The 23,973-nt window shown below is 43.7% G+C and overlaps 1 protein-coding gene across 23 annotated transcripts in view; it reads right to left on the bottom strand.

Annotated features, from left to right (window-relative positions):
- Positions 1-23,973, bottom strand: part of DIP2C (disco interacting protein 2 homolog C) — a 469,882-nt gene that overhangs the window by 207,757 nt on the left and 238,152 nt on the right. For 8 of the 23 annotated variants that reach the window (XM_070601291.1, XM_070601280.1, XM_070601302.1 and 5 more), the window contains exons 2-4: positions 14,354-14,425; positions 12,607-12,774; positions 1,886-1,996 (exon numbers count right to left, since the gene is read on the bottom strand). In XM_070601291.1, coding sequence (XP_070457392.1) covers positions 1,886-1,996; positions 12,607-12,774; positions 14,354-14,425 — 351 coding nt within the window. Of the gene's footprint in view, positions 1-1,885; positions 1,997-12,606; positions 12,775-14,204; positions 14,426-19,129; positions 19,482-23,973 lie in introns of those variants that run through there. The other 15 variants (XM_070601282.1, XM_070601281.1, XM_070601307.1 and 12 more) reach the window with 8 other exon arrangements.

Here is a 23,973-nt window from a genome sequence, read left to right as displayed (position 1 = left end):
CAATACACCTTATCAAGGGTCATGTAAACATAAGAGCTTATCATCCCCTACACCTCAGCATTAGGAAAGATATATAATGTAGGAAATAGACTGTGCTATGATTTAATTTCCATCTAAATTTTTAAAAAGTAGTTAATATAGAAAGCTGGAGGTTAGAAATGGACACAAGATATAATCTATGTGGAAAGAAGTTGGGTTACAGGGCCAGATGAAGCCAGATTTGCATCCTATTTGATGAGTTACTCACTATGTTATCATTAACAATCACACGCTACCTTGAACTTCAATTTCTCATCTATAAAATGGAAATAAGAACACTTGACTAGTTTCTGAGAGAACTGAAGATACTGATGATAGTCAACATGCATCTAGACGTATGTCTGTGTATGTGTCTACTGTATGTGTGTGTCTACGTGTGTGCACATATAAAATACTAGCATAGTAGTATCAAGACAAGGGAGTTAATGGAAGCATCTCATAATAAGTTGACAGCACATATGTGTGTGCCTCTACCCTCCTAAATTATTTGAAAGGGGCCTTTGAGATGCCTGAATGAGTAAGATGGGCTGTTGATATGTGCTAGGTGTTAAAATACATTTGAAACACAGAAGGTGGACTTGGGAACAAACTCCTGTCCTCAGTCCATCCCCACATATTTTCCCAGGCATCCAGGCCTCCTGTGAGCGGCCAATACTACAGGAGGAGCAGCAATGAGGCTGTCGTTGGCCAAAATTTTCCTAGTTTCTCAAGTCCATTCTTCTTGCTTGCGCAGATAAGGCCTCCTGATGCTATAAAATCTCTGTCTTACCCTTTTCTTCTCTTCTAGAAAGGAGAATGGGGCCAGGAAGTCAGACAGCTCATTAGAGAATATAGTGGTAGTTTATGTCATAAAGTCTCATTAATGGAAAGAATCACAAGACATGGTACTAGAGGTTCACAGGGTTGACCTGCCCAGCCCTGGTGTGACTAGCTGAGCTACTTTATCTCTCGTAGCCTCAGCTTTCTCTTCTGCAACATGGAACAGTTCTTCACCTGCTTGTCTTGAAAACTAAAGGAGATAACCTCTTTGAAAGTACTCTGCAAAATATAAATTGATATACAAATGTTATAATTCAGATCATCAGCAGCAGCAATCCACATGTGCTCTGGTGTCCCAGCGACAACACTTATTGATAATTTTCTTTTAAAAATGGTAGTTAGGGTAGTAGAAAAACGCAACTTTAATCTAGATGTTGAGAAAAATCTCTCAAAAAATAATTAAAATATTAACCATAGTACAAGTTTTCTGATGTTAAATTAACAAAAGAAATTTAAGCCAGTCAAGCCCAGGTGATGATTGCAATAAAACGAAATTACCAAGACAGCATTCTTGTACACAGCTTCATAAAACACAAAGGAAATGATAAACAAAGAAAAAACATACAAATATTTAAGGATTTTGTTTCCTTTTGAAAACTGTGCTTGAAAAACAGAAGTCACTAAGGTTAAAAGAGAAAGAAAAATTATACTAGCAACCAAGATTACAAATAGTAAAACCAAACTGTTGATCAGTGACACCTAAAAAAATGAGCAAAATCTGGCTTATGAGAGATTACTATTTTAAAAATTATTACGAAACTCTACATAGTGGACAACGTTAACTTTAAAAACGTGAAAAGAGTTGCAATTTACTGAATTTTAATGTGTACCCTAGAGAGTATATTTGGGTATGAGGTAGGATGTCATCACCTGTGGATCACACAACCAACCACAAGAACACTCAAACTTACTCTACTTTGGCCTCATATTTACAAAGCTGCTGCACATGTGCCTGCACGTCCATTTCTCCATCACCAATGTTACAGACTAGAGTATTAGCACCTCACGTCCACATTTGGTGCCTTACCCGACCGATAGCGCTCATCTCGTGACCCTGAGGACCTTCGGCGGTGATAGCGCGAGGAAGAGGAAGGAGTAACTGGAGCCCGGCGCTCTGGAGGCAAAGCTTGATCCACCCCTGGGTTAAGGAAAAGAGCAAAGTAAGGTGAGGCTTTACTTGGCAGCTGGAGTTAACTTACTTTGTGGAGCAAATCATTCAGTAGAATAAAGCCCTGACTCACTGCATTCCCACAGGCAAGCAGAGCACACCCAGAGCGGGCATGGGAGGCCAGGGACATCATGGCTGATAAATAGGAAAGGGAGAAGCATCCTGGGCAGGGGAGACTCAAGCCCTGACACTACAGCCTTTAGAAACACCAGCACAGGCTCCCTCACATCACAAACATCTATTATATCATGTGAAGAGACAAAAATTATACCACAAGCAACAACTGAAATCTTCAGAGTTTGGATTATAAAAATGGAGCCCAAAGCACAGAATCACATTATGATCTTTATATAATAAACATACAGAAAAAGTTATAAACATTCTTGAGAAAACAAAATTACATTTATCATTAAAGTTAACTTTAAAATAAATCTTACAGGATATTTTAACAATATAATTGAAGTAACCAGGATTGAGTGTAAACTTCCATCCTTGTTCATTCAAAATTTCTAACTCTCTGGAATCTTACTCCATTTGATATTAAATAATTGAACAAACTGTATTTCAAAATGGCTTTGATGAATTACCAAAAATGTTAACATGGTCAGATAAAAATTATCCAATGGGTATTGGTCAAGAGCTGACCTAAATCTGGCCATGATGATACCTGTTATTATTTTAGAACTCGAGTGGCAAGAAGGACAGTCTAGATAAAACTAAGTACCAAGGGAGAGATTTAATCATCACAGTTCAGAAATAAAGAAATTCTGAGCACTGAGCATTGAATATTCAATATTGCTTCTTCAGAAAAGGACCAGTAATACTTTATAGAAAGTAAGTCAGAGACACCAATTTTAACAAAAACCGTTTTGTCCCTGGTTTCCTGTGATGGCTCGGTGAGAGTTATCTATCTATCCCTGGGATTCAATGTTCCTCTATGATGGAGCTTTCTGCGCCTCTGTTTTTGATGACATGTTTGTGGGTCCCAAGCACTAAGTTAACTATATTAGAGTTGTTAAAAAGATACCTATGCTGTAAGCCATTTTGTTAGGTTCTGTGAGCTGTTTATCCAGCAAGCATATTAACAACACTCATTAACGTTTCTTGATGATGGAGGAGTTCACAGCTACCAAACCTCTTCCAGCTATTGTCTACAAATGAGCTTTTAAAAACATTCTCTTAAAAAATTACTTTGTATAGTTATAAAAGATGCACAGGGTTTATGAAATCAGAGTACTATTCTTATAATGAAAAATAGTAGTTACATGGTATTTAAATTCATATTAATATGGGCTTACCATCCTTCTTCCTAAATGTTCATTTTAGGTAACATATGGACTTCTCCCTTACACCAACTGCAGCCTTCTCTACACCATTATTAGATTATGAGTCAGTAGTAGGTCACGAATACCTTTCTATCTTAGACTTTTTTATTATCCTCAAGCTAATATTTGTATCTTTTTGTTCCACTATCTGGCTTTTCAGTGTACCTATGGCTAATCCTTTCAAAATACTCCAACAGAACTGCAAAACTCTTCCCAATACTTTTCTCCTCCATAGTCAAACACTGAAAACCCAGTAACAGTTTTTAGTTCAACTGTCTTTCCTGTTTTTTTTTTTTTTCCTGCTTTATCTCCCCAAACACCCCCGTACACAGTTGTATATCTTACTTGCAGGTCCTTCTAGTTGTGGGATGTGGGATGCCACCTCAACGTAGCCTGACGAGCGGCGCCATGTCCACGCCCAGGATCCGAACCCTGGGCCGCCGCAGCGGAGCACACGAACTGAACCACTCGGCCACGGAGCCGGCCCCTGTCTTTCCCCCTTGAAGACCTCCCTCTTGGAGCCCCTCCTGCTCCAGTCGTGCTGGTTGGTCCAGACTTGCTGCATCACTGCCATGGAGCATCCCTTTATCTCAGACTTGCTTTCACTTAGAATTCTAAGCAAAATTATTTGTAAATTTGAAAATTTATTTGTATAAATATATTTGAAAATTATTTGTATTCATTTCTTTTCATGTCAATTATTGTTGTCGAGAAGTTAAATGCTATTCTGATGCTATAATCCGTATGTGAAATCTGTTTATTTTTTCCTTTTCTCTTCTGTCAACTTTCCCATCAAAGGAGCTGCACGCCAGGGTTTCTTCCTGTGGCGGGGGCATCACTGATCTATCTCCAATAGCCTTTTATCTGGGCTGTTCCATTTGCCCAAGAAGAGACCTCTGGTGTCCTGTCCTGTGACTAAGCACAGGTGTGTTCGTCATTCGAGGCTGGAGCTGTTCTCAGTCTCCAGCATGCAGGCTCTGATTCAGTGCCTGTGGGCTCCGCACTGCCCGGCACCCCAGATCTGGAGGCTCTCAGCTCCATTCTCCCGAGAACAAACACCTCCAGGGGAGTGGGGAAGATGTGGTTCATGGGTCTCCCTGACGCCCTGCCTCCTCCTCTCCCGTGCTGCCCATGGTTTCATCAGCACCTTCTCTGCTGCCTTCTTCCCTTGGCTAAACAAGGTGCCACTAATCATCTACCTCACGCATTGTAGCAACTGGTCGCTGTTTCTGCCATCCTCCTGTCCTAGGGATTTATACTTTATCCGTTCACAGACATCTTAGTGCAGTTCTGGGAAGAAGCAGAGCTAATGTACACTTTCAAGCTACCAAAGTTAAACAGTGCCTGATTTATACGAGCACTTGATGTTCAGCTTTCACTCTCTGCACTGCTACCTACCTAGGTCACGCAGATATGCTTCCTGGAACGACTTTCAATCTTAACCTCTCTGGGTCCCTAGGTGGCCATATACTTCCTCTGGCCATATACCATCATCATGCTTACACACGCAGACCAGCTTTACAGAGCTGCAGGCTGGTGCTCATCTGTTCATGGGCCCTGCACGCCTGTCCTCAGAAAGCTAATTTTGCATATAAACGTTGTGAACATTTACTCACATAGGCTGAAATATAGAGTTTACAACACAAGTTTTAAAAAGAATGAACAAATTCGATAAAAGGAGGATAGCTTCAACAGGTCACTAGTAACAGGACATCAAAAGAAACTAAAATCTTAGAGTGCATATTTCAATCATTAATTTTTATCTGACTTCATTGTGAATGAAATTTGAGGAGCTTAAAGGTATGTTCTGACAAGAAAACGCCGTCAAATGTGCAACTCCAAATTAGAATTCAACTTGCCACCACAGGAGGACCCAAGGGTCACAACTGAGGGGTCCTTCTCGTAATCATTTGTAAGGGGATTTGACCAAATGCTGTTGCTGGAATAGGTGCCTTCTTGGTAACCCTAACACACAAATAATGAGTAAAACACATAATTACAGCTCAGTGTTCAGCCTTGAGGTCATACATTCTTACCATGATGGAAAACTAGCTGTCAGGAAAGCCACAAAATGACCAGAGGCTCTACAACAGAATATGTGGGTCAGTTTAGGACAGGTCACTGAGAAGGTGAGGTAACTGTCCAAAACATGCAAAACCAGGAAGACAAAAACCAATTCTCATCAGACAAAAACGGGACAGAGACCAAAAATTGTCACTCACAGACATTTATTAAGCACCACGTGCCAGGCACGAGCTTAGCTTCAGATCCCATGTGAACTGAGGGACGTGGTTGTGCTCTGGAGTTGGAGACAGCATCCCCACCGGCTGCCGTCACGATCTGTGACACTGGGCCCAGTTTCTCATCTTTACACAGAACTTGTCAGAACAGCTGACACTTTACAGCACTAATCTAAGCATTTTATTAATTCATTTAATTAAGATAACCACATGAGATGCTGTTTCTGCCATTTTATTGATGAGAAAATGCTAGCCCAGAACTTGCATTTGAACTCAAGCGTCTCTGCCACTCTCAACTAGTATTTAAACATTTGCTCCTAACTGCCCCTTCTTTGGGGATGGGTCCCCTCCTGGTGTTCAAAGGCACCCCATGGCACTGAGAGAGCCCTGGGGGCCTCCTTGTCCCATCCCCAGAGAGGCCTTGTCCTTGAGGCAGAGTCTGTGTGCTGTTCAGTGCTGCACTCCTGGTGCAGTAATTGCCACATGGACAAAATCTAGCTGGTACCTTGAAGCCAAGAAGCATTTTTGTGATCTTATCACAAAACTATTTGCTCAACAGCAAACTTCCAGAGAAAGAGGGAACCTGCTACAATTTCAGACTGCTGCCCAGGAATGAACTCAGAGCAGCTGAAAGTTGTCAACATCATGTGACACAAGAGTGTGTTCATCAGATCCGTACTTGGGAGACAGCAAGATAAGGCAAGTGCGTCTGGTTATCTCCTACCCTGCTGTGCTGTCCCTGACCCACAGGAGGTCTCAGGAGGTATTTCTGCAACACTTCAATGTAAACACAATGTCAGTGAGGTTTTGTTTTTCCTCTAGAATTGCAGTGGGACTAGAACTGAAACTCCAGAAAGGAGGAAGGAGACCCAAGATGCTTAAGAGGGAAGAGGAGGGGGCTGGCCCTGTGGCCGAGTAGTTAAGTTTGCGTGCTCTGCTGCAGGTGGCCCAGTGTTTCATTGGTTCGAATCCTGGGTGCGGACATGACACTGCTCATCAAGCCATGCTGAGGCAGCGTCCCACATGCCACAACTAGAAGGACCCACAATGAAGAATATACCACTATGTACTGGGGGCCTTTGGGGAGAAAAAATAAAAGATCTTTAAAAAAAAAAAAAAAGAAGGAAGAGGAAACAGAGAGAGAGTTCAGGAAGAGAGTAAAACATACACCCCACTTCTCCACTGAGTTCGCACCTTCCCGGGACTTCCTAGTCCTCCACACGTGGCCTCCACCCTCTCTCCACATCCTCAAACACCTACATCCCATGTAAGTCCTCTCTTCTCCACCCTACACTTTATCCTGAAGGAGAGAAAAGCCAGCAAGCTTAGTGCTCGCCAGACCTGCTCCCTCCAGTCAGTTGCCACCTGTGGCTCCCACAGCCCCAAGTTTCAATCTCTCCCTGCTTCAATCCAAGCAGGGCTCTGCCAAGTCCATCTCTCTGCATCCTGTCGACCTGAGGACAGAGCCCAGACTCCTCCACCTGCACTTCAGTCTCCCTCCAACATCACAGCCCTTTTTCAGCCACACCTCCCACTCGTGCCTCCAGGTCCCCATCAAACAGAAGACCCACTGTTCCCAAGCTCGTGCCCCACTCTATCACTACTCACTCCTCCAGAGGTGAAAACCTCGTTTAAGCCCAGATGGAGAGAAAGCAGAGAAGTAAGCCATCTTTACAAGAACTTCAATCAATTATTTCAATTAATTCCTTAAGAAAGGATTCTCCAAAGAAAATTCCTAACAATAGAGATCTGTCACCTAAACAATCCATCAATTTCCTATTATTAAATAAATGCAGTAATTTCATCAATACTATGGTGAACCAGACACTAGAAATCACAATAATCTTCATATTAACCTAAGAAGAAGGCCCACGGGGGCAGTCACCCTTTGCTCTGACACATCGGTGCACTACAGGCCAGGAGACCTGCAGCGGAGACAACATTTGGTTATTCAGGATGTTCAATGTTCTAGAAAAAGTCAAAATTTCTAAATTCAGACAGTAAGAGAAATATACTGAAAAACCTTGGTTTTCAACATCTATTTAAAATAAATCATAAAGGATGTGTAGAAGATAACTTGAAAGAAAATATATATGGGATTTAACACTAGAAGAACTTGGTCCAAATTCTGTTCTTATTCTTACGAATTGTGGAATTAGACCCATCACTCAGTTTCTAAGCCTATGTTTCCATGTACAGTGGGGATCAGATGTGAGTGACTTCTGCTCCCAGGACCTTGCTGTGACCCAGGTGTCCCCTGGCCCCTCCTCTGCCCCTCTCAGGGTCCTGCAATGCTCCCCAGCAGCCACGGGGCACTCACACAGGTGAGACCATGCTTTAGGCACTTGGTAAGATTGCTGAGACTCTTTCCCTGTTTCAAGTCTGAACAAAAACAATTTCTGAAGCATCCCATGCTCTTCTAGTACCTAATTACACTCTTTCTAAAATAAGTGCAATCAAGGACTCTGCCAGAAAATAAATAGTACAACTGTTGTACATACAGATAAGAAATTTACTACACTTGCTGTGTATGGACTCAGAGGAGAGCACCACAAAATAGACAGAAATTTCGTCATAAGCACCTTAACATCTACCCCAGCCATTCTAGCCTAATTTTTACATTCCCGTCAATATCATTTCTACCCTGTCTCTCAATAACATAAATCTGTATAAATTTGCTGACCATTTCCTATTAAAAGATGTTAATTTGACTAGGGACTTACAACTTGGAAAAATGTAAAAGATGTGGAACTTCAGGATTTGACAAGAGCCCTTTATATGTTGCGTGTGCATTTGCATGTGATTCCTGCATACCAACACTTAGTCTTCACTCATCAGGTGAGATAAACTCAGAAGGCAATGAGTGTACGTGGTAGGATTGGGGCTTCAAATTACTGTATTTTTCTTATACCTCATATAGATTTTTCACAAAAACCCACACAAGCCAGTTCCAAAGGAGACACCATTCTCACTGTCCAGCTGGATGCTCAGAGATCCCATGTCCAACTCTGCTCCAACTCCAGAAGCCTTACATGGCAGTAGCTTAGCTGTGCTCCCTTTTAACCACTGATAGCTGGGAGGAGGAACCTGACTGGTTAAATGTTACTAAAAATAACAGGAAATTCATCTGATCGAACCAACAGCTATGTGTGATAAAATAAGAGTATTTCTTAGAAAACTGGGAGCAACCAATTGTGCATCAAGATCATGACCGTGGCTTACCTAGGATATAGGCAATTTAGCTGATGAAAGTTCATTTTCTGTAGCAGTTCAATCTGGGAAGAATTCATGCTAAGTCACAGACAGGAAATGATGACTGAAATACTCGTATTCCTCCTTCTCTGGGAGTCAACCCTGCATCTCACACCCCATCCATTGTGAACAAACGGCGGGCAGGGCTCCTTAGCTGAGGAAGTCCCCAGCAGAGGTCATGTGTCCCTAAGCCTGGGTCAGGATGGGCAAGCACAGCTTCCACGCCCAGGGAAGGGAGAGCGGCGCTTTGGGAGACTGCACCTCTTGTGGCAGGAGGAAAATAGGGACCAAATTGTGTGCTTGGCACCAGAGAAGCGCAGTGGTTGTTAACGTGAAGAACCAGATCAGCCACAGCCTCAAGTAGGCAGAGCGCCAGCTTTACTCACAAAGAACAAAGGACACAGTAGCATTTGATTCAGGTTTATACCCTTAAAATCAAGATGAGAAAGTTCATCTTGTATGAGACCAAAGCATCAAGTTCACAAGCACTAGACTCTGCTAACTACGGGCAACTTGCTCCCTCACGATCCTGAAAACCCAGCAGGAAGACCTGGGTTTCAGTCCAGGCCCCTGTGCATGGGCCACTCCCAGGAACAGAATTATGTCAGGACTATATCTTCTTTGTAGCAATGAATACCAGGATTTTCAAGCTGAACTCTAAACTTAATAATAAAATTCAACCGACTGGAATGCACTGAGATCTAAAATCACGTTATCCTTTGACCTTTTGGATATGGAAACAATAGTCACCACTTCTATGTTCTCCTTTGCCATTTAAATTTATCCAAATCAGAAATCTAAACAAAACTGGCTGCGGACAGAAGCAGCCTGAGGCAGTACAAGGTCTGTTCCCCTGCACGTCTGAAGCATCACCGGTCTGAGCCCCAGGCTGGTGCTCTGGCATCTGCCCTCAGCTGTGCCAGCTATCTGAACGCCCCAGTGCTCTCTCAGAATGAGCGAACGCTGGCACCTGGCCAGACACACTTGTCTCGCTGCTCATGTGTGGACCACGGGGCGGGAGGCCAAGCGGTGGTTCTGTAACTCAGGAGAGCTGCTGGGCTCTGCCCTTACTAGGTGCAGATGGCCTGCATTCCAGCAGCAGGTCTGTGATGTACCAATACAGTTCTGGGTTCATTCACCCAGTTCGTCCTTCAACAAACATCTGGGAATGCTTACTTGCTGTGGAAGGAGAGCAAGGTCTGACTGTGGGTCAGGGCAGAATCACCTATTCCACAACCAACATACATCTACAACTTTGTAAGTATTTCAGAAGTGGGATGTGGTGAAGATGGGGACAGGAGGGCCTGCCCTAACCCCAGGGATCAGGGAATCAATCCAGAAGTGACACTGAACCTGAGCTTTAAGCGATGCACAGGTGCACACAGAAGACACAAGTGTGTGCAGAATGCCTCACGTGAACGTTGGATGAAGCTCAGCACATGAAGGCTGGAGGAGCTGAAGAAGGGCCAGGCTGCTGTGTTCGAGGTCCTTCTGATACAAACAAGTCTATGCTCCCACGCAGGGCCATCCGCCAAATCCAGTGGGAGCACACATGGACTGATAAGTGCACCCCAACAGGAGAGGCCCCTTCTCTGAGGAGGCTGTTCATGTGGGTCCCACAGCCCATTCCCAGGGAGCAGGAAGGACACAGACAAATTGCCCTCTGGTCATGTTGGCCAAATTCACCAAGATTTTCTCAACTACGCAGTCACAGTAAATCCTTGTACCTGGACTGTATCTGGTCAAGGAACGTGTCACTGTGTGTGGTGACAGTGGAATTTTAGGACGTTACTTCACATAGCCTGTCATGAAGCAGTGAAGACGCAATTATAGAAGCTGACACTATGTTATTATGACATCCCTGAAGAGAGTGGTAGAGAGTGAACTTTTTTCTATTTTTACAAGTTTTATCACATTTAGAGATAATGAGCCACTACAGAGCCAAAAAACTGTAAGAGGACTAGTACCAAATGAGTAAGTTCTCCTAAGTATTGTTTTCTCTCTTCAAATGATTTTCAAATATATTCTTTCTGACCCCCTCCTTCATTAAATACATAATTTTCATTTTTCTTTCTAGCTTCTGGCCCACTTTTCCTCATCTAGATTTAGGTAAGCGTTCAGCATCGTGCTCATTGAAGACAGCGTGTCTTCCAGGGGCACCTGAGTCACTAGCAGACATTCTGTGACAGTCACTCACGTCCCCCGTGCAGAGAAGAAAACCAGGAAACAGCCTGCTTCTTCCGTGCTTTCCCTAGGATGGCTGATGCTCGGCAGCTCCGACTCAAGCTAGCAGTTTTTGCTAAATGCCTCTACAAGTGTTTTAACTCATAACTGTGTGTCCTAATTCAAACAACGTCTTAGAAATACTTTTAGAATACTTTCTACAGAAGACTTAATATGTTCTCCGATAAATAAAAATAATGCTAAAAAAAAGAAGTAAAGTTCATCAAAACATAATCGCCTTAGAGAAAAGTATGTGGTAGGGTAAGTGTGACTGAAAAAGAAAATAAGATGTTTTTCATGAAGATTCTAAACAAAGAGTTATTTCCAAGACTGAGCTAGTCAAGAAAGACTTCTCTGATCTAGAGCCACCTGCTGTCCTCACCGCTTCCCAGGCACAAAGTTCTATACAGTGACTGATCATTCACCAGGGCAGCTTCTCAGAAATAAATATTAGCAGTAAAAGCTGCAAAACTAGCCAGGCACCTGGCCCCCGACCCTAGAATCATGGGGGAACCTGCCTTCCCCTTCCCAGTGGGAACGGGGGTGGCCCACAGGGTCATCAAGCAGCTCTCGCCTCCTCATGTTTCAATCAGGTGCCTGAGGCTTACGTAAATCACGAAATGGACCCCACAGCTAATGCTCACCTCCACCACCCACTCGACAACCCTCCATTCATCCTTGCACAAGGACACTGCTTATATCCATCAGCAAGCTGGCCTGCAGAGGACGAACAGCAGCTGCAGCAGAGCAACCAGGCTGGGCTGCCCTCTTCCGAGATCCTGGCGGCCAACGGTAACATTAAAGTTTCTCTATTATTTGTACATAATATTGGAGGTAAAACCCTGAAGATAAGCCAAAAGCTTACAAATGCTTATTTTCTTATTCTACTAAAAGGTGCACTGAACTCATCTTTTTGGGCTTCTTACATACCAAATATTGTCCACAAAAGTAATTGTGACCTCTACATAGGATCATTACCTCTAAGAATATACTCTAATTAATTGGTTCGATTTTTCTTTTTCAAAACTTCCCAAACTGTGCCCTCTGGGGACAGGAATATGGCAGAGCTATAGCTCTCGCTCCTTCAGCAGGTGTCAGAGGCTAGGGCATATTCACTCAACCTTCACCCACGTCTCTGACTATGAGGCAAGGGTTACTGGAGGACCAACAATTTTAAGAAGAATTTTATAATTTGTCATGCATTCTTCTTCCTCAAGTGTTTTGTAAGTGGTGCTCCTACTGCGAAAACAGGGCTATAAAAGCAGCCCATTATATCTTAATATAAAACACTCAGAACTGGGCCCTGATCAGCAAGACGATCATCGTTCTGGGGTCTGCCACAAGCCGTGTGATCAGGGCGCTCTGCCCTCCATGGATAAGTTGCATGAGCTCATCTGGAGGGGGGGGGCCTCAAGAACAGGACCCTCCTAGGTTCCCCCAAGGCTAGGCCTAGACTTCTGTTTAAAATGGCATTAGGTGGAGGGTCCATTTCAAACATGTCCCTGCCATGGGTTTCTCGCTCTCAGTAAATTGCGCTCACCGAAACGAAAGTAAAACAGCGGCCGGTTTCCTGCAGTGCTGGCGGCCCGCTCTCGGACCGCGGCTTCTCGGATGTCACACACCCCGATGTTGCCAGAGTGCAGCATTCTTCTCGGGGCTCCTTCACTGTGCTGCAGTCTACACCGGACCACGGCAGCTCCATTCGCTGCTGTAACAAGTTGAAAAAAAACTAATTAATTCAAACTTTAGTTTTTTTTAAATTTGTTACAGCGCTGAGCAGAGCTGCCGACCCCATGCAGAACAGCACAAGAAACACCAAAGGGACCAGCAACACAGGGCCACCCTGAGCACCCAGCTAACATAGGTCAACCGCAGTCTCCGCGTGGCCACCGCTGGGAAATCTCTCCTGGGAACGCACAGGACTGCGTCTGGCTCGCTTTTGTTTGGTAAAGCACAGAAAACAAATCCAGCAACGTCAGGAGCCTACAGCCAGCCTCCTCCAGGATATGGGGGGCCTCCTGCAGAGGAGGCCACAGTGACAGGCCACAAAGAGGCCACCACCACGCAGTTGTTAGAGGACAAAGAAGGTGAACTACGTCTAATCATCTCCCCACATCTGTTTTGAAAGCCTTCCACTCATGGATGTCAGCCAACCAAACACTGATTTATTGTTAATGCACTTGGATAGAACTGTGCTGCTTCCTTTTATAATCCAGACAACAGGAAAATCCAGCCCATCAGCTCGTTTAAGGCTTATGCATCAGGTCTATCTTTATGGTAATGTTCTCAAATATCAAGGAAAGAAGAAAAACAGAAAAGCAAAACAAAACTACACACATGGCAGAAACTAAACCCACAAATTAAGTCTCCTGGAATGTGAGCTCCAGGGAAGGCTCCTTGCTGTGCTAAGAGAACCCTACACGGTATGTCACAGCCTGGACAGGAGGGACAGACTGGGTCCGTGTGGGCTCAAACCTCTTCCAGCAGAGGCATCTGGGCAGGGCTTTAAAACTGTGTTTCAACAGTGAAAACAAGAGAGTTCAAAGAGCACCTTTAAAATTTAGGTTGCTGTCCTTTTTCCTTGAGGACTTAGATACTTTAAGCCATTCCCAAAGCCTAGCAATCTTCAAGGTCACCCTCAAACTGAACTGAGCTCTCATCAGAATCCAGCCTGGTATCATTTTCTTCTTCCTGAAATGTACAGAACCCTAGTTCAAGTGCAAAGAGATTCTACAAACTGCACATGTGGAAATGCTGGAATGAAACAGACTTTGTACTTTTGGGAAGAATCCATAACATTTTACAATCACATTTCAAAACACGACCAGCAGTCATGATTTCATAATCCCAGGCAGGATATTATATCATTTTCTAGATTTCTAGGTTTGCACCCTCTGCCCCATGAAATCAATAAAAACCTAGGATTAATTTAAGCCATAATCAGCAGCAATAACTTATCTCATTAAACCAAAAGTCATTTTAAATAGTAAACACTCATACTTTTATGATTACAGCATCTTAAAGTAGTCAAACACATGATTGCCCTCTATAGATGAACTACCTATTAAATTTATTAGGCACACTTATAGAACAATCTCATATGCCTTCCATATTCACAAATTACAGGTGCACTCATACAAGGGTGTCAGTAGTGGCTGTGCCACGTCAGATGTGTGGTCTTCACGCAGATCAGGGACCAAGGAAGGATGTGCGCTCAGGTGTTTCTCTTGCACGATGCAGTTAACTCAACACCAAACGTTTCATGCTCCTCAGCAAGGGTTACGTACTCGGAGGCTGGGGCAGGTAGGCTCCAATCAGTTTCGACCTCTTCTTTTCATATCCTTTTTGTGTGATGTCGCCTGGAAGAGAGGGAAAGAAAATCTCAGAATGGTTTCAGTAGGTAGAGCTGATGACTCAACGGAACCCAAGAAGATACAGAGTTACATCTCTGTGTGTCTTCTGTTTGCCTTATCATTTAAGAAGAAACCACTTCACCTCGCTCACCGTGACTTTTCCCTGCCCGCAAACAGTATTTAAATCCTTTGCTGTGCACATGCTTGTCCCAGCCCCTCCTCAAGAGGTTTCGGCTCTCGTGGGGTCCAGAATTAGATTCTTGCAACCTTATTCACATCTGCCGGAGCAGGAAACCTCCCCAGTCTGCATGGCTCTCATTAACTTAATCAACAACAAATCGTACAGGCATCTACCCGGTGACAGCTGGCCCAAACCATTACTGATTAGCATCTTCCTCCATTAATGAGATTTTTTTCTAATCAGGTGTGTTGGTCCCAAGGACTTTAAACTGCTAGGGTATTTTTGAAAATAAGTGACTAAGACCAAATGAAACAGTCAATAAAAGCAAGCAAGATAACATGGGACCTACAGAAATCAAAATATGTGAGAAAGGCGCTTATCGTTGAAAGAAGAGTTAAAATGTTAAAGCAAGAGATTCACATACAGAAGAGCTACGGTCGGCACCATGCTGACATTTTTCCTAAATGCTAAGGACCCGGGACAAAATAACCTTTAGGACATGCAACAGCTGTTTCCAATTACAAGTGCTAATGCACATAAAACGCTGATTTTGCCCTTGAATTTTTTGGAATCCGTTAAATTTTTTCCCCAATATTCTGATCAAACCATCATTCCCAGAAGAGCTAAAAACTCAAGTTTTAATAAAAATATAGCAAACAAATGAAAAGTTACTATAAATCATACATAAATTGGTAAATTTTCTTTTTCTAGTGACGTATGCTCACTAAATTTGATCAAACCAGAAGGCATACTGAGTGTTTGATGACTGACCCGGCGAACTCACAGCTCACTGCACAGAGTCTTGTCCACCCCCATAAAACGCATGACTAGTTTTTAAACACAGAGCTGTAAATAACAAAAACAGATCGAAAATGAGTCCCACTATTGACTGATGAGCATTTTGATGCCAAAGGTATGTCAGTGGGCCACAGTCAAAGAGCAGATCCGTGAATGTGAAACACAGCACCCACCCTCAGGTCTGCCTGCAACAGAGCCATACCAATTCCCCTTCTCAGCACTGAAGCTGTGCAGTCGCTTTTGGAAATGTTCTATAAATCCCTCGTTTTAAGAGGATGTCCAAAATCTCAACAACCGAGAAATTCCAACTGCATATATGTACTCTGTAGTATCATTGTGATTTATCAGGAAAATGTTAGGACATTGGCTGAGCAGTGATTTTCAGGCCTTACTCCTTCTGATTTCTTTCTACAGACTACTACGCACCTTCTAACATTACAAGAAAGAGCAAAACATCTGGCTGTGAGAACACATGATAAAAACAATCTGCAGAACAAACACAGTCGAAGCCTGGAATGTGCCAGCGGCGAGTGAGGCTACACCCACTGACGAGGGCAAGGGGGTGGTCAGTGAGTGGATGCCAATCTGCCTGAGAGTGGAATGAAAGAAGGAGGCCCCAGGGGGACGGCCTAAGCTCCCCACTCCTGCTTACAGAAAAAAGGAGCAGCTTTCTGCTCTTAGACAGCAAAGAAGAAACCACCTCCCAGCCCTTCCTCTCAGCCCCTCAGGGACCCCGAGAAGATAGCTGCCACCAGGCTCCCGAGAAGAGACTCACCATCCTTTACCACATTCCTCCCTCGACCACTCTGAAAAGAAAAAAACTATTGAGGAAGCTAGTGTTCATGCCAACTGTACTGCTGCTTAATCCATTTGGCTCACGCTCAGCATTTTACCAATTTAGAACCAGCCTGCTCCCTGCAACTGAGGGGACACCCAGACGAAAATGAAAGCAGGGAACAGGAACACAGGAAAATGAAAGCAGGGAACAGGAACACAGGAGTGAGGCGCACTGGTGGGATCACAATCAACGAGCACACACTGGCTTCCTGAGAGGCCACCTGAGCACAAGGCAGACACCTACTGTTTACCTCCGGTGCCCATGCCCTCCCCAGTCCTGCACTGGCTGATCCACGCTTGTGGGCCTCACAGCTGCTTTGCACAATTCTACAATCGAGTCTCAGCCCTGGAAAACTAGCCCCCTTTCACAGTTTGTTCTACACCCAAAATTCAGTTCGTTTTAAAAATTTCTCAGATGAACACTTAAGTATGCAGTGGGGGAGTCCCTCCTCTAATATTCAGTGTAAGCCAACTTCAAAGGAAACTCACTTTTAACTCTGTCTTACTTTGGAAAGCTCGAACTGCTAAGACCTTAGGCTTGAAGGAAAATAAGCACTTCCCCCCCAAGAAACCATGACTCTTCTTAAGGAGAAAGAAGTGAGTGTTGACCTCACAGGCCCCACTCAGGTTCCTGACCCCCAGACTCAAAGGGCTAAGTCAAAGAACAGTTAGGTGTTTTATTTTAGCTCCACTACTAAATCGTACTCACTAAGCAATCAGCTCATTTAGACAACTTCCAGATAGAACTTCCAGAAATCCCAGGTGACCATCACTCTGGAAACCTGGAAGAAGGGAAAGGGAGGCACTACTAACTGAATAACTTCCACGCACTTTATCTAAATCAGGGTTGGCGAACAACAGATCCAGCCTGCAGGCTATTTTCTAATAAAGTTTTACTGGCACAAGCTGCACTCCTCTAAGCACAACACACAGATGGAACCGGCAAAAGCCAAAAGCATTTCCTACCTGGCCCCTTACAGAAACATTTACTGGTCCCTGTTCCACATGTCCTAAATGATCTCTTTTAAATCCTTCCAACAACTGCTTTTACAGGTAAGAAACTGAGGCACAAACACTATTTATGTTTCTCACCCAGGGCCTCAGATCCAAGAAGGAAACAAACTCTTTCCAAGTCTGAAACTATTTCCCATTGAAGCCACATCTGGAATCTTCTGCTCTAGCCGACAGTGATATGGTCAGCATTCTGCCACCTGGACATCCCACCCAGCTCTCCACCTGCCTCAGGGACACCCTGGCCTCCCACTGCCTTTCACTCCACCAGACCCTGCCCATCTCAGCCTCAGTGACAGCCCAGCCTTTGGGCTCCCACCGCACAGAATCCTGCACAAGCCACAGTGGTGTCTTCCTCCTGAGGCCCCGGATAGCTGCTTACGGAGATGCTCTCATGGGTCAGCATCCTCCAGAACCAAGTTCCAACCTTGCTATTCTAAAAACCAGGACTGCGTGCTGATGGAGTTAGGCACACACAGAGCACCAGATACAAGGTCACGAAGCGACTTCATGTAAATGGCTGGACAGCAGCTGCACTCATAAACACAGGGTTATCATTTAACTGTTTAGCAACTGCGTGGGGAAAGGGCAGAGGGGAAAACTGATAACAAGTCCATTATTAAAGTGTATAAGACAACAGCCTGACTTGGTGTGTTACCCAAAAGGACCCAGCATCTGTGGCAATCTGCGCTCCAAGCACCAGGGCTAAAAATGCCTTTGCTACATTTTCTTTTCCACGGAGAAAGTCCAGTTATTTTTAATTCTGAAACTACTTTAGCATCTGGTAGACAGAGGTCCAACAGATTATCTCTGACACACTCTCACTGCAAATTTATATAAGCAAACTTTCTAGCAGGGGGTCTTATGTTCTGTCCTTTGATTTGAAGCATCCAATGTTGGTTTTTGTGCTAACAGAATAATAAAGATAGATAGATAAGACAGACGTGGAAAGAAGGGATAGACAGATGATCGATAGATGAAAAAAGACAGATGAATGAAAGATAGACAGGACAGACAGATGCCGGCTAGCTGGCTGGCTTTACACAACTCCGTCCACCCAGAATGCCACCCTCTTTCTGTCCAGATGGACCTGCAATCAACACCTTGACATCACCACAGACACACACGGTGTTTCTCCCCCACCTTACACCAGTTCAGGCTGAAGGATCACCTGGCGGCTCCTCCTCACCTTGGATCTGTAATGAGCACTGGTCTTCAGGGTGAAACTGTAAATTCAAGGCAGAAAGGCTACAAAAGAGAGGAGCCACTCCTCCATGTCACATTTCTAAGCAAGGTTTTCTTTAATATCATCATTCCACAGGGACTATTCCATGGTTTACAGCAGGTTAATTAGTATTTTTTTCAACCTGGAAGCTAAAAGTACACCATTCAAGGAAATGTGTAGCTCACTTCCCCCTGGCGCTGTCTACAGAATTTTGCTCATTGAAAATGTTAATGTTAAAAGACACGAACCTGAGGATCGCTTGCTTGAGAATTTCCCACATAAAATTCCAAATAGCATATTTTCCATGCTTTGATACTCAAGATACCCATTTATTTAACTCTCTTTTCATTTTAGGAATAAGAATATATGACAGAAAAGTAAATACAGAAATTATTTGTAACCTCACTGAGGAGAAAATGAAAGTGATCTTTTGAAACACTTTCCACTTTATCAAAAATGTTATTTATATTATTCTCAAAGAAGTTCTGTAAGACTTAAAGTTGTCAACTGTTCTGTTACAAAGAAAAGGGAGATTTACAGACAAGTCATAAACTTAAAATGAAAATACAAGCAAAGTGAAACCAACAATACACAGCTTAGCAACACTCTGAGATAGATAATTCTTTCCCTCCCCAAAAGGAAGAATTCTTTGTCTTACTTATATTGTAGTCCAGAGTTTCAGGGTAAACTCTCAGTCTTAGAAAAGTGAAGGAAAAGTCGGCCCAGCAAATGCAAGCGTGAAGGGGACACCTCAGCTCCTCTGTCTGTCCATCTTGGCCTCATTCTGGCAAACTCAGACCCAAGGGGAATGTGTGCAGAGCCACCAGCCCCGTGGATGTCTCATCAGGATGGGAAAGCCCAGAGAGCCACGTGGTCTCCAGGTGACTGAGTGCTCCCCACGAGTAACGTTTGTGCCACCAAGCCATCTCCACGGCTGGGATCAGTTCAGAGTAAACAGATCAGCTTAACGGTGATGGTTTCCATTCTTGGTGTCAGGAGTTTATTTCATTATTTAAAGCTGGAACGAATGCTTTATATAACAAAGCAATCATTTCCATGTTTGGAGTTTTATGGCTGTCAGGAGGCTTCACAATGCTGTTCTCCTCAGCCGATGGCTTTATAAGGCTGAGGGAGCACCCTGGAAGGCTTCCTCCTGCTCGCCCCACTGCTGGAGGCGTGTTCGTCAGCTCCGCGCTAAGCTTTTCATTTCTGCAGAAACAGACTGTGACATCTGTGGCAAGTACCTACCTGTTCGGGGGAGAAGCAGGCAGACCAGGGACCTCTCTTTGCCCCGAACACACACTGAACACAGCTGGGGGACTCAGCAAGGTCAGCTCATGTCTCTGGGTCTCATTTTTCTCATTAATAAAATGTTGGTAATAACACCTATTACCTTGTGACATAGTTGAAAAGACAAAATACGCAGAATGTAAAACGTCTTAGTAAGCATGAAGTAGGTAAGAAAACATATTTAAAAAAACCTAACAAGTACTCATCCAGCATCTATCACATGTTCAAACTTGTGACAGACACTAAGAGGCACCCATGCAGCTCCTGCTCCAGAAGTTCTCTGAGTTGGGTGGGAAGACTCATGAAAACTGCCTTCCTCAGTGTGGTACAACTAGTACGCAGTAGGAAGATGCAAGGACTAGAGTGATGGCCACTGCATGACAGGTGAGGCCAAAGACAGGTTACAGAAGTGTCAGAAATTCTGAGGAGACTCAACCCTGACCTCTCAAGCATCCATCTCTTTTCTTTTATTGCTGCCACCACTACCCAATGCCAGCTGCCATCGGTTCTCCCTGCATGGCCCAAACAGTTGCTCACAGCCCTCGATCTCGAGTCCTCATCACCCCGTCCTCTCCACATGCAGCCCCCCAATCTCTCACTAAAAGGGAACCGGGGTTGGGTGACCTCACTATGGTGAGCCTGTTGCAGGCTGCTCACCACCTCAGGACTGACAGCAAACTCAGCAGCAAGGCCTGGTCCTTCCAGAGCCTGGCCCCACGTCTCACCACGTCCACATCACTTCACAATTATGTTTTCCTTAGTTACTATCTGCACTGCTGTATTATCACTCCTTAATTTTTCTCAGGTTTATGCCATATTTCCAATGCAAAACTTAGAAATTTGAATTCCATAAGGATATTTTAAGTAATGTAATCAGGAGAAATTTAAAATCTTGCCTAGGATTATAAAATAACCCAGACTTATTCAAATACTCATTACAATGGGAAAAAAACTCTTAAGAACTACAGATTAACACGACTGGGATTTTTATGTTCATGTGAATGACCATAAAGTTCCTTAAAACACTTAGTTAATGGCATGACAAGAAAGAAAAAAATATATTTTAAATGTCCCACTGTGTTAAAATCTTAACTCAAGCCAATTAGGTCTCAGATGTTATCACTCACAGTTTTACTTTTGTTTTGTTTTTCAAAATATTATATGTGCTCCATAGCTTTTCTCTTTGGTATGTAAAGAACGCCAATTATAGGAGGGATTAAAGAAAATAACCCATTTAGAGTCCCTTCTACTCTAAACCACATAAATAGAAAGAGTCAGCTGATGTCCACCAGTCCTGCAGCAGACTTTCGAAAGCAAGCTCTGATAGTGAAGGAAAACCACTCCCAGCACCAGCCGTCCTGGGGCCTGAACTGCCCCAAAGATCTTACAGAACTCCAACAGCCCTTTTCAAAATTTCAAAGTGCTGCAGAAGTCCGCTGGGTAGGCGACAGAGGTTTTTGTACGTTTGAGGCTGATTTGCTCTCCTGCTGCAAGGCCTCCTGCCCAGGTGCCACACAAGTAGGCAGTGCCTGCCCAGGGAACTCCCCTCACAGCCCCCCAGAGATGCCACCCATGGTCATCCTCGATCATCAGTCCAGAAAATCTCAACAGGTCAGTTTCAGGCAAAACTGCTACAATCACTTGCTGAAAACTCTTTAAACAAACCAGTGTCACTTTTTTTGGTATCTTCTGGCATTCAGATATCCCTTCTTTAGAGAAAAAGGAAAAAAAAATCCTACTCTCTAGGAAGTTAGCTCTTGAGAAGACCACGTAAATATGAAATAAAGCTACTTACATTTCCCAGATGGTGAGTTTCACTTTTGCAGATCCCAAATCTCACCAGTAAGTGGGCTTTCCTGGATGCTGTGCCTTTTCTTTGGTGGAGGCAAGTGGGAAGGGGTTGGAGTGGAGGGTGATGGACACCATCTTTCATTATTTCTAGCTAGAAATTCAGAAGCTGAGATGGGACCAGGGTCCCGGCTGGCCCAGCCCTTTCTCATTCAAACCTCATGAATCTTCTGAATGAGCCCCTTGACCCCCTTCCCAAAGGCTCTCCTATGAAGATGGACCATCAGAGTTGGTACTTTGGATGGGGAGGGGGCAGACGCATAGAATGGAAGACAAGGGGAAAGAAGGAGTATTGATTACCTACAGTGAGTCAGGGATCTTACTGGGAACCTTACAAATCAACATGTCATTTAAATTTTAGAGATCCTATCATCATCAGCATCCTCATTTTCCAGAAAAGGTGACTGTCCCAGCAAGGCTAGGACACTTGCCCATGAGCCCAGCTAAAGGCATCATCTGGACCAGGGAGGTACAAGCACTGCAGCTTTCCCACCATCTCACAATGGGAAATGTCTAAATGTCACACTGGGGAGAAGGTCAAAGCCCTTTGCAGAAGTTGAAGGAGGACAAATTGAAGAAACAAAAAAGGCCCATGTCACTTCTAGGGTCTGGACAGTCTTGTGGGGCAGCCTGCAGTAAGCACACAGGCTGGTCTTCACAGGTGCAGGGAGAGGAGGTGTGGGGGCCAGCCACTGGTGATGGTTATGAACCAGGTCCCACAGAAGCCACTTCTGCACCAGTGCTCTGCTGAGAGGGCCGTACATGGGACCAAAAGAAAAACGAGAAAACGGCTGAGTTTACCAAAGGCTTAATCGCTGATAGCAGGAGGAAATGGGCTAGCAGCAGCAAGTACCAAAGTTCATTCCCATGCAGAAACCTCAGCACGGACAAAGCATGTCCCTGTAAGCAGAACTCAAGAGTTACTGTTTATACAAGTCAGTTAGGGAAGTGCAAACGTGTAAAGATCCAAAGCCAAAAAGCCCTGATTTCCCACAAATACCTAAAGTGTTATCTTCCTGTTTCAGAAGCACACTCTCGCTCACCCAGAGCTTGATTTTAAGTGTTTTCAGAATTGTTTAAGTAGCTGCACTGAGGGCTGTTAGTAGCTACAGCCCCTGTTTGGCTGTTTCTATTCCAGCACCACCACAAGTCAAAGCCAGTCAAGAGGCTGCCTCATCTGCAGCGAATGAAACATCAGAAAGGCAAGCTCAAAGAGACGGACATGAGCCATCTGGTCATCTGTGCCCATGCCAAAGAATCCCAGGGTGAGGTAGAAACATCAATTCCAAGCAAAGTCCCCAAGGATAGTTTCTCTGCATCCTTGCCAGCATTTTGTGTTATTACTATTTTCTACTTTAGCCAGTCTGACAGGTATGTAGTGATATCTCAAAATGGTTTTAATTTGCTTTTCTCTAATACCTAACAATGTTGAACCTATTTTCATAGGCTTACTTTCTATCTGCATATCCTCTTTAGTGAAAAGTTTGTACATGTCCTTAGCCTATTTTTGAATTGATTTTTTAGCAATATTCTTATGTTCTGGGAGTTCTTTATAAATTGTGGATGCAAATCCTTTGTTGGAAATGTGGGTTGCAAATACATTCTCTCACTCTATAGTTTGTCTTTTCATCCTCTTACAGGGTCCTTCATAGAGCAAGTTTTTAATTTTGATGAAGTCCAATTTATCAATTTTTCTTCTTATGGATCATACTTTTAGTTTCAAATCTAAGAACTCTGCCTGCTCCTAAGTCTGGAAGATTTTCTATCTTTCTTACTAGAAATTTAGGTCTTGATTTTTTTTTTTTTTTTTTTGGCCTATGGATGTCTAATTTCTCCAACACAATTTATGGAAAAAGTTATCCCTCTTCCATTGAACTGCTTTTGCTTCTTGGTCAAAAAATTAATTGGGCACATTTGTGTAGGCCTATTTCTGAGTTCCCTACTCCATTCCGTTGAACTATGGGTCTGTCCCTCCACCAGAGGGACACTCTAGACTACTGGGGGTAGACAGTAAGCCTTAGCATTGGGAAGAGCCATTTCTCCACTTGATTCTTCTTTGGCAGAGTTGTTTAGGCTACTCTAGGGCCTTTCCCTTTCCATATAAATTTTAGGAAAAGTTTGTTATGTCTACTAAAAACTTTGCTGAGAACTTTATGGGAATTGTCTTAAATCTATAGATCAATTTAGGAAGAACTAACATCTTTACTACATTGAGTCTTCTAATCCATAAACATGGTATTTAAGTCTTTGATTTCTTTCATCAGAAATTTGTAATTTTCTTCATACTGATCCTCTGCGTGTTTTGTTAGAGTCAGATGTAAGTATTTCATTTTGTTTTGAGCAAGTGTAAACAGTCAGGGCTGT

The sequence above is a fragment of the Equus przewalskii genome, chromosome 30 (assembly GCF_037783145.1).
Source record: "Equus przewalskii isolate Varuska chromosome 30, EquPr2, whole genome shotgun sequence".
NCBI classification, from domain to species: domain Eukaryota; kingdom Metazoa; phylum Chordata; class Mammalia; order Perissodactyla; family Equidae; genus Equus; species Equus przewalskii.
Note: the sequence above shows the minus strand (reverse complement) of the source record. Positions and strands in the feature narration are given on the sequence as shown.